The 18,687-nt window shown below is 38.7% G+C and overlaps 1 protein-coding gene across 3 annotated transcripts in view; it reads right to left on the reverse strand.

Annotated features, from left to right (window-relative positions):
- Positions 1-377: 377 nt before the first annotated feature.
- ENPP2 (ectonucleotide pyrophosphatase/phosphodiesterase 2) overlaps positions 378-18,687 on the reverse strand; it is an 82,322-nt gene continuing 64,012 nt past the window's right edge. For all 3 annotated transcript variants that reach the window (XM_042463601.1, XM_042463600.1, XM_042463599.1), the window contains 7 exons: positions 17,512-17,560; positions 14,854-14,990; positions 13,029-13,164; positions 12,166-12,243; positions 9,293-9,425; positions 6,971-7,127; positions 378-981 (listed from right to left, as the gene is read on the reverse strand). In XM_042463601.1, the coding sequence (XP_042319535.1) occupies positions 808-981; positions 6,971-7,127; positions 9,293-9,425; positions 12,166-12,243; positions 13,029-13,164; positions 14,854-14,990; positions 17,512-17,560 (864 nt within the window). In that variant the 3' untranslated portion in view covers positions 378-807. The remainder of the gene's footprint in view (positions 982-6,970; positions 7,128-9,292; positions 9,426-12,165; positions 12,244-13,028; positions 13,165-14,853; positions 14,991-17,511; positions 17,561-18,687) is intronic.

The raw sequence follows: 18,687 nt of genomic DNA on the forward strand, positions 1-18,687 counted from the left end.
AGAAGAAATTGCATAGGGCTAGAGTGGCCTTTCCCAACTTGATGTCTTCCAGATTTTACCCTACAACTCCCATTGCTAGCCATGCTGATTGGGATTGTAGTCCAAGACATTCAGAGGGTGGCAAATTAGGTAAAGATGGACTATGGTATTACAGCCTCATGCCCTGGCCCAATGCTATGCCCACTTACCTGTTTGCTTTTAAAAAAACAACATTAGAAGTTGGAAGCCTCGGCTTTCTGTATATATGTACACATTCATAACATAATTTTACATTTGCACAGTAGTTTGTGCTCTGTTTTTGCACAGGCTGGAAAGCCAGATTAAAAGTTAAACACCTGGTTATTAAAAAATACTGTGTGAGAAAGGAACACAAAGTAAAAAACTGAATGTGTGATTTTATTATATTTAAGTTTCTATTCTCTATGGAGCTTAAATATGTCTATCACATAGTTAATAGTAATTGTCATTTTACACGTTTGATACACAGTACAGGACTAAAAAAAATGAGGCAAGGGAGTGCTGGAAAAATATTAAGTTTCCTCAAAGTAAGTAACTGATTCTGCAGCACCATTTTAGAAAGCCTTGACCAAGAGGCCCCAAGAGTTCTCTTCCAAGAAGACCAAACCATATGCCCTACATTAAAGAATCAAGAACAACTGACACATCTTTTAATATATTTAAGATTTGATGCAAGATTATTAAACCACACTAATAATTTTAATGTCCTGTTTCAAATTAATAAATATAATATAAAAATATACACCACTTCATGAGAGGATGGATGGACTGACTGAGTTTAAGAGCAGGTTAAATTTCACTTTCAAATGTATGCAGATATGTCTTTAGAGAAAGGATTTCTGTGTAGCTTCGGCTAGTCTTCCGGAAGAAGTCCAAGCTGGTAAGCTGCTCAATGTCACGAACTCGGGCAGTGTGCATTTTCAACAGATCTTCGATCCAATGGGATTCATCCTCAGAGAAATTCTGGAATTGAAAGGCAGCTTGATTTAGATTGGACTCTCCCTTCTAAAGAGGATGTTCTTTCCATAATAATTTGTTTGAAGCATGATCTTTACAGATACAGGACATCATTTGTCAAGAAGAATATACAGTAAAGTAGGTATTGAGAACCATACCCCCCCTCTACATTTCATACATGAAAACCAGGGTACAAGTGGCCAAGCAACATCAGACTGTGGCCAAGAGGGCAAAAGCTATTAATGAAGAAAAACACACAAGCTAAGGACTTTATCACATGGGGAAAACTGGGGGGAAATCGGGGGTTTAAAAAGGTATTTTCCTGGGACATTTGCACAATTGCAGGAAAGGTTTTCCCACACATTGCATTTAGGGAGGATTTATCCTGGGAAGCACCAGGAATGCTTCAACAAATCGTTCACAGGATTTTTCCATGAATGATTTGTGGCTGGAGCATTCATGGCTCTTCCCAGGGTAAGTGCTCTCTAAGCATAATGTCATGGGAAAATCTTTCCCACGATTGCACAAATGTCCCAGGAAAATGTCTTTTTAAATTCCTGATTTCCCCCCGTGTGATAAAGCCCTTAAACAAGCTACAGTGTACAGTGTGGTTTGCTTTTGCCTGAGTCTTCTGGAAAGGGCAAGATTCCATCTCTTCCTTTCTCCTGCCCTCAACTAAGTTAATTGAGTGTAAACTACTTTTTCACTTTGAAGTCAGTTTGCAGCTCTGGTGGCACATTGGTTAAATGCCTATACTAGAGCCACTCACAAACTGCAAGGTTGCAAGTTCAATACTGTACCATCCAAGGGCTCAAGCTTGACTCAGGCTTGCATCCTTCCGAGGTGGCTAAAATGAGTACCCAGCCTATTGGAGGCAATTAGTTTACACATTGTAAACTGCTTAGGAAGTGCTTAAGTGCATTCATAAGCGATATAGAAATGTACTTGCTATTTCTATTGCTTGCAACTGCAGAAATGAAGTAAGCTGAGAGGAAAGGGGGAAAAGAAGAGCAAAACTGAGACATTTTAAAAGCAGCTGAAAAAGTGGGATAGCAAAGGATTAGTCAAGACTGTCCCTGCCATACCTGGACTGTTGGAAGTTATGGAATACTTTGAGTCCATTACTAAGCTACCTGGACCTTAAGGTAGGTCACAAGGACACAGAAGCTGCTTTATACTGAACCAGACCCACTTATCCATTGAATTCAGTACTGACTGGCAGCAGCTCTGCAGGGTTTGAGAAAAGATTCTTTTGAAGCCCTACCTGAAGATCCCTGGTCTCCTATCCAAGTACTAACCAGGTCCTGTCCTGTTCGGCTTCCAAAATAAGATTGAATATGTTCAGGGTGGTATGTTACTTGTGACTTCTCAGGGCTTTCTCTTGCTCTTCCCATAAAATGAGGAATCACCAAGTCACAAGTACAAGGCTTTTCACAACCCAAATTGTGAAAAACACTTTTCCAGAAAAGTCTTTCCCACCTGGCTCTTGCACTGTGGTCTCTTGCAGCTTGGGGAAAAATTGGATTACAACCCACAGAATCTCCCAAACAATATGGCCAATGGCCTTTGATTTTCAATAACATGGGGGGAAAGCCCTATAGATCAGGGACAAAATGCATGCATGAAAGCATTAAGAAGGTTCCAAGTTTAGTCAGAGGATATCCTAAATTGATCTAGAAAAAATGTAGCTTTGGGGAGCTTTTGCCAGCCAGCATTGAGCTTGATTGATCAATACTTTGACTCAATGTTAGCCATTCCTTGTTTTGCCATGCATTCAGTAAGTTTTTGCTGCAACACAAGTTCTTCTTTAGTCAGCTATTGTTTTAACCCACTTCTTAACAAAACAAAAAATACAAGTTGGTATCAAACCAGCACCCAAAAAAAAACAAGAGGGGGAGATAAAACTCCTTTCCTATCCTCCATTTAGGATAGGTACTGAAAATCTATGGCCCTCCAAATGTTGATGAACAACTAATAATAATAATAATAATAATAATAATAATAAGCTTTATTTGTATACCGCTTTTCCGTGGACGATCAAAGCGGTTTCCAATATCAGATTAACAACACATAACACATCATGACTCTGCTTCTCTCCCCTCAAGATGGTTGTCGGGAGGAGGGCTCTTCTTCTTGGCAGGCAGAGGCCTGTTGTTTCTTGCCTGCTTCTCTCCCCTCAAGATGGTGGATGGGGGGAGGGCTATTATCATCTCTCATAACTGACCATGCTGGCAGAGGCTGATGGGAATTAGAATCCAACATTTGGAAGACCACAGGGTCCTCAATTTTGGATTAAGTACAGTCGCTACTACTCTTCTGATTTTAACATAAGGAGTGGCTCTGTTTCTGGCACATACAAACAGTAAACACACTACTCCACATTCATTACAATTTGAAAATCAGTGTGTCATGGAAATATTTAACAAGATGATTATTATTAAAAAAATCTGTACATGTGAAGCTTAATTTTTTAAAAAAAATCACATGATCAGGATATGGAGCAGTGTCATTACTGCTGTTGGACAGTAAAGACTGGCTTCACCTCATGATCAGATTGAAGATGATTGACTCCCCATATGAATGCTAGTGCCATATTAGGAGACAGTATACATGGCCACTAGGTGGTGCCATGTTATTTGAAACCATCTTTAAAATCCAAGGCAAGTTGAGGTTTAGGAAAATCCTCTATGGAGTTGATCACTGGATCTGATTTTGACATTAAAGAGAGATTAAAGCACATTTTAAGCATCCCCCAAATGAAGCAGAAATGGAGAGTAATTGTGTGCATGATTATCATACAGAATTGTGCAAATAAAGCAATATAGAAAATGCATTGTCGCTGAAATCCCGAAAGTAAAAAGGTGCATATTAATGCTTCTTTGTGACCACTTCAGTGGCAGGTTTTGTGTGAAGTCATGTGAAATTGTTATGCATAATTACGTGATTTATCAGGGATATTCAGGGGATAAACTCCTGATCTCCTTCGTGTGATACATGAGTTCTATCATTTGCTTCAGCTACACTCCTTAAAAGTACAGACTTGAACATATGGTAATATAGTTGGCCCTCTGTATCCACTGGTTCTTTACTCACAGATTCAACCATCCATGGCTTGAATATAGAGCAAATCCATGGCTTGAATATAGAGCAAACCTTGATTTTCCCATATTATATAAGGGACACCATTTTACTATGTCATTATACTGTATTTAATAGGACATGAGCATGCACAGATTTTGATATCCAAGGGTGGTTCCTAGAACCAAACCCCAGTGGATACCAAGGGCCCATGGTATGCCAAAGCCCCCACTCAATTTATGTCTTGCGGTGGGAAACCAAGGCAGCAGGCTTGTCACACCATGGAGAAAATACCTGCCAGACTAGCTGGGAATCAACACTGGTAGCAGAACATCCTCCATCACCCTTGAGAGCAGCAGTCTTGCTTAGAGGATTGAGGGCAAGAACAAAGCACAGACAGCTTTGCCCTTCAACACCTCATAGCTGTTCTCCATGTCACAACGTGTGCTGCCTGAGATGGCTGTTTTCTTAGGGCTAGGATGCAGAATGAGTTTGCTTGGTGTTCTGAAAGTAAATGCAACTGCTGGTTGTCCATCCACAAAGAACTCATAACATTTCTATCATTATACCTATGTGGATTCATTAGTGAAGCCTTGCAAGTAATTCCAAAGGGAGTCTATAAAAACACCCAGTTGCCCACCTAGCCATGCATGCTTGTTATTTGTGACCTTTATTTATATGGGCTTCATTACCCATAAGACAGAACAGGCAGTCTGCTGCTAGAGTACATATAACTGTACTTGCATTCATGCCTTCTCTGTCTTACTTCCTCTTTCCACTTTGGAAAAGGAGTAGAGAAATAAGCACTCTAGAGATTAATACTAGCACTATTTATAGTGATTAATTATTATGGAGCTACATGTCTGTAATAAAGTTCTGATGGATGCGATTTTAAGTGGCTCATCCAAACTAAAGCAGAGCACAAATCTCTCCTTGCAACTTAAGTCAATAGAAGCAGATGGCAACAAGCAGCTGCCTGGTTGCCTGTCCCAATGGAAAACCCTTACTGCGTAAACACACTTAATGAGCACAACCTGTGAAGAAAGCACATCAGAGACCCCAAAGTATTTAATAAAGGTTGAGTATGTGTACAAATGCCCATATGCATTTTATATACATATATAGGGAAAGAGTAAACTAGAGTAGAATAGAATTTGGGTCCATTGAATGTTATGATTGTGACAAGCAGCTCTTTTATATGTTAATATGTCACAGAAATATATTTGGAAGTCCACCCTCATGTTCAGAATAGAATGTAACTATGGCCAACTCTCTGAATATTGATGGACTATCACTTCCATCATCCATAACCACTGTCCATGCCAGCTGGGGCTGTTGGGAGCTGGAGTCAAACATCTGCAGAGTCAAAGTTTCCCCATCCCCAAACAATAGCACCCTTAATGGATGGTGGTCCAGCCTGTGCTCATGTATTTCAGTACAAATCCCTCTGAAGACAAGGAATCCAACAATCTTGAGGGTCCCTTTCATCCTGGTTCCTCTTTGAAAAGAATATCATCCAGATATGGGAACAAGGATGCAGTGGCTTAGTGGTCAAGACACCAGTTCTGATTATCAGAAGATCAGAAGGTTGGCAGTTCGAGGCCCAAGTGCTGCATGACGGGGGTGAGCTCCTGTTACTAGTCCATGAGCTTCTGCCAACCTAGCAGTTTGAAAGCATGCACATGCAAGTAGATAAATAGGGACCACTTCTGAGTGGGAAGATAACAGTGTTTGGTGCAGTCATGCTGGCCACATGAGCACCAGAGCAGTCCTTGGACAACAATGGCTCTTTGGCTTAGTAACGGAGATGAGCACCACCGCCTACAGTCGGTTATGACTAGACATTCATGTCAACTGACTATCTTTACCTTTACCTATGTATTTTTGCACAAACCTGAAAGAAGCTATTACTGATTAATATTACTAGAAGGTGAAACAACTGCATTTTCCACACAATTTTGGAGCTCCAAAGCCTCCATTTAAAAAAAAAAAAAAATTAAAAGCTTAAATTGGAGCTGCAGAGCTCTGTAATTGCACAATTTGGGGGGGGGCTAAAGGCATGCTGAGTAAGACATAAGGTATGGAGGGCAAGGTTAAGGGACCAGGTGGGAAGGGAGTAGGTGCTCCAAAATATATTTTGCCATTTTGTTTTAGCTTGCAGGATTGCAGCGTGAAAGTGGCTGGTAACACCCAAAGAGTGTCAGTTTCTCTGTGCTGATTCTGAATGCCAATATCCAATTCTTTGGTCTCACTATCTCTAGACCTGTTAAATATGTTTTTAAAATTCTGCTTCTCCCTTTAACTTTGGAATTTGCCAGCTGATAAGTTATGTGACTCTGGTGTAAGAGTGGCTCTTTCACTGTTTCCAAAAGCTGGATAGCTTTCTTCTGTAATTCCAATTTTCTGCTTTAACTTTCTTTTTTTGTTTTCCTTATTGTCTTCTATTTCAATGACTCAGAAGAACTGAAGGAAAAGATAGAAGAATTTTTAAAAGAACATTTCTAGAGAAAGATTTGAATGATAGAAAAACTACTCAGAGATACCCAAGGAATAATGTGAAATGAACCGAAATACAAGGACAGAGAAAGGAACTGAAGAGGGAAGAACAGAAGCTACACAATGTGATTCCTGTCTCCGGACTAGCAGCATGAGGATTAAGATATATCTTCATAGAGTGCTCTGCTACACTGCTTTATATTCCTTCTGTGCATGTTTTGTAATGTACTCCACCCCTGCTCTGGACACCACTACAACAGGATTGTCTAAACGTTTTATTTTGCTTAACTTTAGGCCAAGTTCTAGAATTTGGAGTACAGTACTGTGTACTTGGTAAATCTGACTAAAAGATATTACTACACTTTTGTTATTGTATAATGGTTTTTAAAGAAAAAAGCAATAGGCGTCCATTTAAACTTACAGTGCAGCTCTCATCATTGTCAGGCCGGTGTGGGAATATATACGACAGAACAGACAGTGGCCCATCACACTTGTCAGCTGGCTGAGTAAAATCTAAACAGCTTGTTATAATACTGTAGTAGTGCGTTGGAACTGGGACTGAACTTCCTTCCACATACCTAGAAGAAAGGATCTTTCTGTTACTCAAATATATGTTTAACAAGCACCTCTGAAGGAAGACATCTGGAAAGCTTCTGAGGAAAGAACTCCCACAAGTTAGAAGTTATATCCTCATTATACAGAAAGACAAAATCCTCTCACACACAAAAAACGTATTGGAACAGATGTGGAAAATCACTCAAACAACAGTGAGAAGCCCACCACTGCGAGTGCCCCCCCCCCACTCTGAGTTACAAAACTGTTTTGGCTTCTAGGTTCAATGAAGCTTGCCAAATAATTAGAAATGTCAGCAAAGTGTACTAGAATCAGAACTAGGAAGGAAGCATTGCAAAGCCTCCAAATTCTTCTCTGGCTAGGATTTAAATTCAAGCCAGAGAAGAATTCCTTAACAGTAAGCCCTGAGAGAAATCGGGGGATGGAATCAAATTACTAGAGAAGAGCCATTGAATCAATTGCTGAAAATAAATTAACATTTATGCAAATCACATTGATTCTATTGACCTGTTCTAGTTGGAGTGAGGCAAATACCTCTCCAGGGTCTTCATGATATTCCATAAACTGCTTCTGTTCTGCCTGTAAATCTAATTGAGTAAATCTGGATTAATGGCTTGAGGAAAGTTGCTTGGAGGGATTGACTAGGCCTGGATGAATAGGTGGGGTGACTTTAGAAATTGGACTGGCACAGTCCATATCCTGTTGTAGACCTATTTTAACCATCCTGTCACCAGCATCTTAGCTGGTAAAAACCACCATGGTTTGACATGGTGGGAGGTGATGCTACACTACTCTCATAAAGAGAGTATAGCCCCATCTACTTTGGAAACAAATACCACTGTAAGATCTCTGCTGTTTGCTTTTAAATAATTATTGGACATAGTTATTCAACTAAGGAAGGTGTGCTTGTGGGGGCTGGTGGTTCAGCTCTAGATTTCCTAGAATGATTTTCCTCTAGATTTCCTATTTAGGTCTGTTCCAGTCTGGATAGGTTTTAGAATCAAGACTGCCTTACTAGATTACAAACAACAATGACTTCTTACCTGCCCCTGCCTTCCCATTTATATGCTGAATTCTTTTATCCTGCTCTAGTTTTTTTCTGTATGAAATTAATTTTAGTAATTTTGACCATCCATCCATCCATCAACCTTTATTAGGCATCTCAATAGACAATATACAACAAACAATACAATACAAAATTAAACTAAAATAGTTACATAAATACTTTAAAAATTTAAAAATTTTTATCGTCCTTAAAATCATCTAACACTAAACTCTAACCATTATTTAATTTGTGCCAGATTTTTGTTGCCTCCATTAGAAAATTGGCCTACATTACAATCCTCCAATAAATGTACTAGGTATATCCGTTAAACAGTGTTCAATTCCAATAGTTTCTTAGTGTAATTTCGCTCTCGGTTTTTGATACAGCGGGCCAAGAATATAATATGTTGGAGAGTATCTGGGATAGTTCACATAAACATATCAATTGTCCTCAAATATCTACCCCTGGTGACACAGGAAGGGTGAATATTCAACCTTGCGAAGAGGAAAGCTTTCCTCGAAGCCTGAAGGGACAATGATTGAAAGTACTTTGGCATCTCGCCACAATAGGGGGGAATGCCAAATACAGAAGGGGAGCACACTCTGGGAGGAGTGGAATAAGTCATCATGTAGTCCCAACTCAATAAACAATCCTTAATTGCCTTAAAACACTGCTCCTCTGTTAGGAGGAGTAAAGAGTCCAGATTTAGGCCCTTTAATTTTAATTTATCTTCATATATTTTTGACCAGTTAGTATAATAATTATCAGATAAAAGAAACCATATTAGACTAGATCTATTTGGTCTATAATGGATTTTAAGCTAAAATTTATACACCAGTAATTTTGACTATTTAGACAGAGGTTATGTACACTATGAACTTTTCAAAAACTACTTTTAATTTCATTTATAAAGAAAAATTGAATAATTTTGATTATTTTCTGAGCCACTCTGATTGATTTTGGGGACATTGATTCCTCTCCACAAATAAATAAGAATCTCACCAAGAGGAATATATCCCTGTTCACATTTGCCTGGGAGTAAGTGCTACTGTGTTGAATGGAGAGAAAAAAACCTCCTAGATAAGCATGCATAGGATTTCATCATAAAACAGAATAAATTCTTACAGTTTTATTTTGTCTGGTGTGTCATGCAAACCATCAAAATCATAATCAAAGATTGGTCCACTTATAACATTGACTCCATTCCGCTCAATGGCATATCTCTTCACCAAAACACGTTGGAAGTAATTCCACACCTCTGTATTTAAAAAAGATACAAAATTATCTTAAAATCAGCCACAGAAGTTTTAAGGTGTTAAATACATGACAAATGCACTTCCTCTACTGCTGTTGTTTATATAGCCAAAATGGCATCAACTGTATGCAAGAGAGAGGGCATCAACAGGCATATAGGAGGGAACCCCAAAGTTTACACAAGCAGAAGAAAAAAAAAACTGGAAACCTCTCTATACCAAAATCTAACTCACTGAGGACTGAACAGAGAAACAATGGAAACCAAGGAAATGGAATGCAACTAAGTGCCTAAAATCTTGATTAGAAGCACTTCACACTACAACGTTTTGCTCACATGAAGGATGGCAATTCCATCCACATTTGCGGCTTTGACTTTTGCTGATTTGATTATTCACAGATTTGATTAATAGATTCTGTTTAGGAATCTCTAAGACCTCCAGTATTACTCTATGAACAACTTCTGCAAAACGTTGTAGCAGAGAACCTAGAGATTCCTAGAGAGAATTATTTCTCTAGGCAATTGTAGGTCCTCCAGTACAATTCTATTATCCTCTCCCAGCTGATGTTGTCCTGAGGGACCTAGAGATTCCTAGAGAGATGTTCTGTCAGGTAAAAAGAAGATGTGTTTTTATGGCCTCATTTCCACTTATAAATAAATCAGTAAAATAACCCATTTGTGGTTCACATTCACAAATTAATCAATTCAAAATGGACCTGCTCCAGCCAGTCAAAGGGCAAATTTAAATTGATTCCGATCCACATCTGGTTCACACTTGTGCGGAATCAATTTATCCAAAAAGACATGGAAAAAAATCAGTGTCTAAAAGACACGGGTTAAATGGGTCTAGCGCATGGCCCCCATGTTCGAATCACTTCAACAATTTAGTTTAAGTAGGAACCACGGTCATTTGAACCGGTTCAAATCGATTTGCAATCCAGTTTAAAAGGTAGTGGGAATCAGGCACTTATTTGCATTTTTCCCACTTTCACAGGGTTCTGTGCCCCAAAACCCAGTGAATGTGGAGTATCCACTGTATTGCACTATTAAGCGTAATATATCCAGTGTTTTCTCCAATATGATACTGTAACATCTTCTTTCCCACATCTTTTTGTCTCACCACAACAACCCTCTGGGTCAAGCTGAGAGAGCACTTGGTAGCCCAATTAATTTCACAGCTCAGTAGGGATTAGAATTATTTGGAATATATTGGCTAAATTACCATATTCCCCCAACCCATCTTTACAATGAGCATTTTGGTAGTGTATAAGAAAATCACTTAACTGCTCTAACCCTAAGAATTAGATATGGGATGAAGATTTTCTGTATCTTTGGAAACAAAATGGATCTTTATTCCAGAATAAATAAAAGGGGGTTATTAACATATTTACATTAATCTAAATCTCTAAAAGCCTCACTTCCTAAGAAAGAAGTTAATATAGTGGTTTTCTTTAAAATGTAGATCAGGCATTATTTATGGCTGTATTATTACACTAATTTGAATCTGTAAAATAAGCAATAATTTTAAAAACTCAATAAAAACAATTTTTTAAAAAGTCAGTGAAACAATCATTACCCTTTCTGGGTCTATATGTATGTGTCCTGAAATATTGGAAATGAAGATATGGAATATCTTCCTTTTGGGGAGAGGGATCAGGAGTAGAATATGAAAGATAAGCACATTTTTTTTTACAGTTTACTGCATGCATATTTTGTTCCCCTATAAGGAAAAACTGCCTTATTTTGGTTTTCCATTTTCCTCCCTTCATCTAATCTGCAAACAAAAGAAATACACAGTGCCATTCTGTGACTAGCATGGGCATTATACAGATGCTTCATTGTTTACCCTCTGCAAAAGAAGATGGGGTTCCTCTCTTTCTGTTTTTCAGATGATCTTATGGACACAGCCGCACATTTGCACCAACTGTGGTTCCTTGAGACTCTACTTTTAAATCATCTAAATTACGTCAATCATGTCATTTATTTTTTAAAGGCTCTCAAAACTTTCATAATATATGCATGGACAGAAAACAAGGCACTATACACTTGTCTAATACTGCATGGTAAATATTAATCTAATTCTATTATATTTCTGGTATTATGTACCAGAGTTGAGGAACCAATAACCTATGAAATGGCATTGAACTATTATTTAAGCACGGGCATCATGCCTTTGGGGAGCACAGTCTCTATATCATGCGGATAATATTTCCAGTGCCAACAGAATTTGGATTACAACTGGCATTTCTTTAAACCTAAGCAGGTTAGAAATGAACTAATAATTCTAAGGGTTTCTTTAAATCTGCCCATGTTTGCTTCTTCGGGGACATACCTTGATTGAAACATTGCTATTTCTGCACAAACATGTACAAAAAAAAGTGTGTCCTGCAGAGGGAAGATAACTAACCCCCTAAACCAGCAAAATCTCTTATTCATGACCTCTATAGTTAGAAGGAACTTCCTGACAGTAAGGGCTGTTCAACAGTGGAACACACTCCCTCGGAGTGTGGTGGAATCTCCTTCTTTGGAGGTCTTTAAACAGAGGCTGGATGGCCATCTGTCGGGTATGCTCTGATTGAGATCTCCTGCATGGCAGGGGGTTGGACTGGATGGCCCCTGTGGTCTCTTCCAACTCTACGATTCTATGATTCTATGATTCCATGATTTTATAATAGATACAAGTGTAAAGGGGCTAGAAGCTAGGTTTTATCAAGGCAAAAATAAAAAATAAAAAGAGGGTACCTACTTTTGAAGGCAGGATACATTGGAATGACATTTGTTATTAAAAATGCATCATACTTTGCTTCTGTTGAGGAACTGAGTTCTGAAAATGAAATAAAAGACAACATCATATATGGATTCTGTTGAACAACTGGGTTTTGCAGATATGTTAGCATGGTTTACTGGAATTACTTGCTAGCTTCAGCCTATATGTATAGATAACAGAAAATTCTCTAGGGATCTGAGTCTCTACTTGTATTAGAAATCTCATACACTTGGAGAAAATATTTGGGAGCTGAAACAGTCCACTATTATATTCTACCAGAATAAGCACAGCCAAACGAAAGTTACAAACCACAGTTCTCTTCAGCTTTCAGTTAATATTTCCAACAACAGAAGATAGTATTGTGAGTGAAGGGGAAGGAAGGAGAATTTGCCTTCCTCCAGTGAAGTCAATAGCCTCTCATATTGGAAGACTCTAGATAGGTTGCTTCTGCATCCTAAGAACATTCAGGATAGAGTATTGACAGTTCCTGGGTCACTTTGCCTGCTTCTTCCCTGGAGCCATTTAACAGGCATTACAGCCAGGCGCCTTAACATCCATTGCATGTAAGCCAAAAGAGCCAAAGTACTTATATTTCCTCCTCCTGTGGTAATTATGGTGTTTTCAACACTGCCCAGGCCACTTTACCAAGGCCAAAGGAACACATTGCTGTTCAGATTAGGTGATGTCCTGCCCTATCGACCACAGAATCTACATCAGCAAAAGAGAACAAATGCTCTGCATGTCCATCCCTTCTTTGAATCCCAATGTTGTGCCAACATATGTTGACAGTGAACAACAAAATCTGTAGACATTGTGCCTTAGATACTAATATATAAGCTTACGTGGTGGGAATAGGAATCCATAAGACATTTGTCTGTCCACTCTGTATGCTGTACAACTCTGACTGTTGCTTGGAGAAACACGCAGGTCAGGCCTTACACAATTGACCAAGTGCTCTGGGACTCCAGACACCTCTGACTGCATTGAAAAAAGAAGAATTTTTCTTTCCATTGCTCTTCACATCTTCTAAACATATAACCTAAGAGTATGAGAGATCTCCATCTTCAATAGAACATTAACTGAGAACACTGTATTGTACTGCGTTCAGCTGAATTTCCTGCCATGGATGTGTTAGGCTGATTAGACAAACCACATTATGAAACAGGAATACTACCATCATCAGCAAACTTCTACACTGCCACCTTATCATTGTATGGAAGTTACTCTAGACTCTCAAAAACTGTATCAGTGGAACAGAAGGTCTGGCAGGTTCTACCAAGATCCTATAGCTCTGATACAGCTCCTGTGAAGAACTGCATATTGACTGTCCAGGAACTAGCTTAGTTAAATGCAAAGAAGTCATCAATAGAAGGCTGAACACTAGGTGCTGAATTGGTCATAGGAACACAACAGAGATTTTGAATATTTATGCTCTGCATCAGTGGAGGGACTACTTGGACAAATTAAATCACAGATCTTCAAGGTCCTCAAATACACAGCAAGCAGACTTTTTTTCATTTATTATGATAGCTGGGGAAAGAGTGCTTCACTAGTCCATTATTCCAGGTATTACCAACTTTTATCCATCTTAAGGACAAATTACACACTGTCTTTCATGCATAGCTCTGGCTATGCTCAGAAATTTTCCCATCCTTGACAAGGAAGGGTATCTTCACATATAAAGAAATTTCACTGAAAAAATATTCACCAACTAATCATGAGATTTCTTTATTTTCTGAAAATTTTGTTTGTGCTAAGAGTCTTGTCTTTTATGCAACAACCCTTGCCTTTAGTGCAATTTTCCCCTAGTAATTCTTAGGATGCTAGAGGTGGGGTAGGCTGCTTTAATCCCTTTATTTAAGCCTGCTTTCCCAATTTGGATCAACATTCCACTACTTCACAGGCAATTTTTTTTCCATTAAAAAAATAACCCTGCACTCAAAAGCTGGAAATATATAGCACAGGTAACATTTTGCTTGGTCCTTAGCAACACTTTAAGGGCTAATTCTCACAATGTTTTGTACCCACAGAGCACACACATTTATTTCCTTATTTATTTATTTCATTTGTGTGCCACCTTTCTCCCAGAATGGGACCCAAGGTGGCTTTTGGAGAGCCAAGGCTCTTCTCAAACCATTAGGAAAGCCTTGCTGAATGAGCTCAAAGAGCCATCTAGTACATCGACCAGTTTAACCAGCATACTTTTTAAAAAATTCACATTTCAAGATAGAAGCTGCCCTTTCCTGCCACTTCCTCACCTCAGGATTATACTGATCTGCTGTTTCCACACTTGAAAGCTCCTGACAGCCAGCATGTCTGAAACAGCTGCCAATTAATCTATTGACCCTGAATCTTTCTAAGCTAGAGGACATTCCTACTTCTGGTGGTAACCAATGCCATAAATGAGTTATGTGATGTGTGAAATAGTTATTACCATACCTCTCGTAATAAAAGGGTTCACATACGTAATTTCAAGCAAAAAATTTCAAATTTTTTTCAACATAACAAATTACTTGTTTCTTTCAATGGGAAGACCATTTCTTAAATTATTCATTGCTTTCTTTGTAAATGAAACTAGTGAAGGAGGACATCCAATCATTGTCAGTCATGTTTTAGAGATGACTGCAATCCTCCATTCTTCAAACCACTTCAGGGAAGCATAATGACCTGTTTTGAAATAGTATAAGATGTCCAGAGAGGCATCATAAATGTTTCGCTGTAGCCACTTTCAAAGTCATGGTGGTGCAAGATGCTGTATTTTGTACGATAAAGAACAGCAGGACGTCCATAAAGGAGGTGCTTATCTGTAAATTAAAAGAAGAGTGTGTGCTTGGAATGAAGAAGTTAAATACAAATCCTTATAAATACCACCACCACAATCAAGAACACATATTTCTTACGTATGCACACATTCCGCTGCCTCAAAACTCTGCCACACATTGGTAAGTACTAATATATTCTTTATATAATATATTAAAAACTGAAACTCAAATGTGTAATGATTAGCTCTCTGGTCAAAAAATGGGTTTCCCAACAGTTAGGAAACTGTCAGGAACAATAATCGGCCAGCAAGAATTTTGCACATTTTTCTCCTGATATTCAAAAGTCCCAAAATGTTGCGATGGAATTATTCTACAAAGAAAAACAGGTTTTTTGCACATAAAGAACAATAACACTGTTTCCTATGAAAGAAGCCTGGATTTCTTGCACAAAAAACCCATGTTTTTCTCCACTTCACAACACTTTGGGACATTTAAATGTGGGGAGAAGACTGGGAAGGAATATTTGTTTTCTCCCTCCATCAGGAATAAAACTACCATAATTAGTTTTTTGTGGGTTTTTTGGTCTATGTGGCCATGTTCTAGAAGAGTTTATTCCTGACATTTTGTCGGAATCTGTGGCTGGCATCTTCATAGAAAGAAGATGCCAGCCACAGATGTCGGCGAAACGTCAGGAATAAACTCTTCTAAAACATGGCCACATAGACCAAAAAACCCACAAAAAACTATGGATGCTGGCCATGGAAGACTTCGACTTCACTACCATAATTGTTAGTCCAAAATTCCTGTATTAGAGTAGGGCCAAATCTAATGGTTTTAAGTTACAGGAGGGTAGATATTGATTGAACATTAGAAGGAACATCTTGACAGTAAGAAATTTTGACACTGGAACTAATTACCTAGTGATGGTGTGGTCTCTTTCTCTGGATGTCTTTAAAAAGAAGCTGCCTGCTGGGAATGCTTTAGCTCAGTGGTTCCCAAACTTTGGTCTTGCAGATGTTTTGGACTTCAGCTCTCAGTATTCCTGACTGTTGGTCAAGCTGGCTAGGACTTATGGGAACTGAAGTCCAAAATACAGTACCTGGAGGACCAATGTTTGGGAACCACTGCTTTGGCTGGAGATCTATAGTGAGCAGGAGGTTGGACTCGACTGCCCAAGAGGTTCCTTCCAACTCTATGATTTTATGAAATCCCATAGCTCTGACAAGCATGTGTCGAGCAATTTGTGTACAAATCATGTTACACTTTAGGGGTGCACTTTAAAATTAAACATAAAACCACTTCTAGGTAAGCTAAAAGTAACATCTGTCTGCTTACTGAACAGCAAGGCTTAGAGGAATGGTATGAGGCACTTGGAATCATCCTAAAGTACTGTACAGACTCATAAGATTATAAGAGTTCTCAAAGGCTGTCTAGTCCAGTGCCCGAATCCATAGCTAGAGTATCCTTGAGAGGTAGCCATCTAACCTCTGTTTTAAAACCTCCAACTGTCAACACCTCTTACCATCAGGAAGTTTTTTCTAATGTTTACCCAAGCATGGAAATAAGAACATCCACTGCTAATAAGGAAAACCTCAAATAAGAAGTGAGCATTATATACCCTGACTAGACATACTCTTACCCAGCCTACTCCCAAATCTATACTAATGGAAGTCAGTATATTTCTTGATTTCAACGCCAATCTGACTAAGAAGTGGGAGAAGCTCAGAGGAGGGCTCACATATTTAAGACTATTGATTTCCAAAGAAAGTGAGGGAAATGTTTTGTTAATTATGCTGTTAAAAACAAAAGTGGATCAAGCTAAATATGTACATTTATATATTAACATCACTGACATTTATGGGTTTTTTATTTTTTTGGATTATAACAGATCTCAGTAGTTATTGTTAATGAGCCCAAATGACAGACTAAAGCCTAGCAAGAACAACTGGAGCTCCAGCACAAAACCCTGGTGTTAACCAACTCTTTTTCTCTGCATGACCAACTTTACACCTGTCCAGATTAGTATTGGTGCTGTAGCAGAGTCAGCACTCAAAGGATCAAAGATGAAGCCTCAGTACTTTCTGATCTGCACCTTCATCTGCATCCACACTGCAGAAATAATCCGGTTTGACATCATTTTACCTGGCATGGGTCAGTGCTATGGAATCCCAGGAAGGGTAGTTTGTTGTAGTATCAGAGTTCTCTGACAGAGAAGGCTCAATGTCTCACAAAACTACAATCCCTAGAATTCTATAACGTTGAGCCATGGCAGTTAAAGTGATGCCAAACTGGATTATTTATGAAGTGTGGATGCAGCCTTAGTTCTCACAGATCAGAGCTAATCCATGTGATCCCAAGACTACATCAGCATCATGTCATATCACGACGCAAGACAATAAAGACTGTAGAACACATGTAAAGGAGGGGAGATCCTGATTTACATATATATGTAATTTCAGTTTATTTATCCCCCACACCCCACAATAAATTTAAGAGAGAGAGAGCAAAAAATATGATCAGTTGGTTACAGGGTGTAATTACTAGGTTTGCCACATGTCCTTACCTTCTGTTCCTTTGACATGAAGGCGCCGATAGAGTTCATCCAGTCTATTCTAAAGCCAAACAAACCAATACATACAAGATCAGGAGCCTAACTCAGAGAACGTTTCCTTATTCCCTACTGCAATATTTACATAGCAAAGGAACACTGACCTTGTCAAAGGGGTTACTGGAAACACTTCTAATTACTAAAAGCCAAATTGTGCCAGTTTGTTGCAAAGCACATTGCTTGAATTTTGCAAACCAACCAGTTCAAAAAAGATTTCCAGAATCATCTTTGCCTCAAGGCTTCTCTTCCTGTGCACACAAACCGTTTTCTATTCAGAACAATGTCCAGGCCTGTTTAGGTATATTCAGATGTCCAAACTAAGAAACTTGATCATATGGGCTGAATGGATGTGCATGATGTTCAGTGGCACCAATTTACCCACCAAGAAACTCAACCCATTTATCACCTTTGAGTCACCAAAGGTCAAGAAACAACTTGACAGCACGCAACAACAACAACAACAGCACTACCAAGGGTGGTTGACAACTGGTCATTTGAGCTGAAACCCTAATTTATGCAGAAGCATTAGGAAATATCTTCAGTTCTTATTAGGAGATATGAGTGATAATATAGAACCTAGTGGTGGGGGGAGAGTTTTTTAATTTTGAAGCACATACCAGCTTTTGGTGGGTAGAGGAGAAAGATTTAATCCACCTCCACACATACTTGTCACAATCTGGACTGGATTTAGGTATACTTTTCTGAGAACAGAGAAGATCTTGCATTGTAGAAATAAATAAAGGACATATTTAACATACTATATTAATCCTTCCTCTGCAAAAGGAATGGCACTTTGCCTTCTATTCAGTTTTCTTCTTCTGTCCAAAGCCTGATTCAGCATGTCTACTACAAGGCAAAAGTAGGGTGTTGATGTGACCCCTTTATTCTCCCATAGTTTAGCAGGTCAAGCTGAGAAATACAGTGTGTCCAAATTCTTTTCTTTTCTTTAAACATTTGATAAAACTGAACTGACAAGCATGGTTTTATTTTCAGTTACAATTTTGGCAAAAAGAAAAAAAGAGAAAGAGACCAATTTGGAGCACCTTTCCCTGAAAGGGAAATTAATCCTAATGTAGTCAGCACTGAACAGGTCCAGATTATAATTACAGAGATCATAAAGTCCATAAAGTC

Source organism: Sceloporus undulatus, chromosome 4 (assembly GCF_019175285.1).
Source record: "Sceloporus undulatus isolate JIND9_A2432 ecotype Alabama chromosome 4, SceUnd_v1.1, whole genome shotgun sequence".
Classification (NCBI taxonomy): domain Eukaryota; kingdom Metazoa; phylum Chordata; class Lepidosauria; order Squamata; family Phrynosomatidae; genus Sceloporus; species Sceloporus undulatus.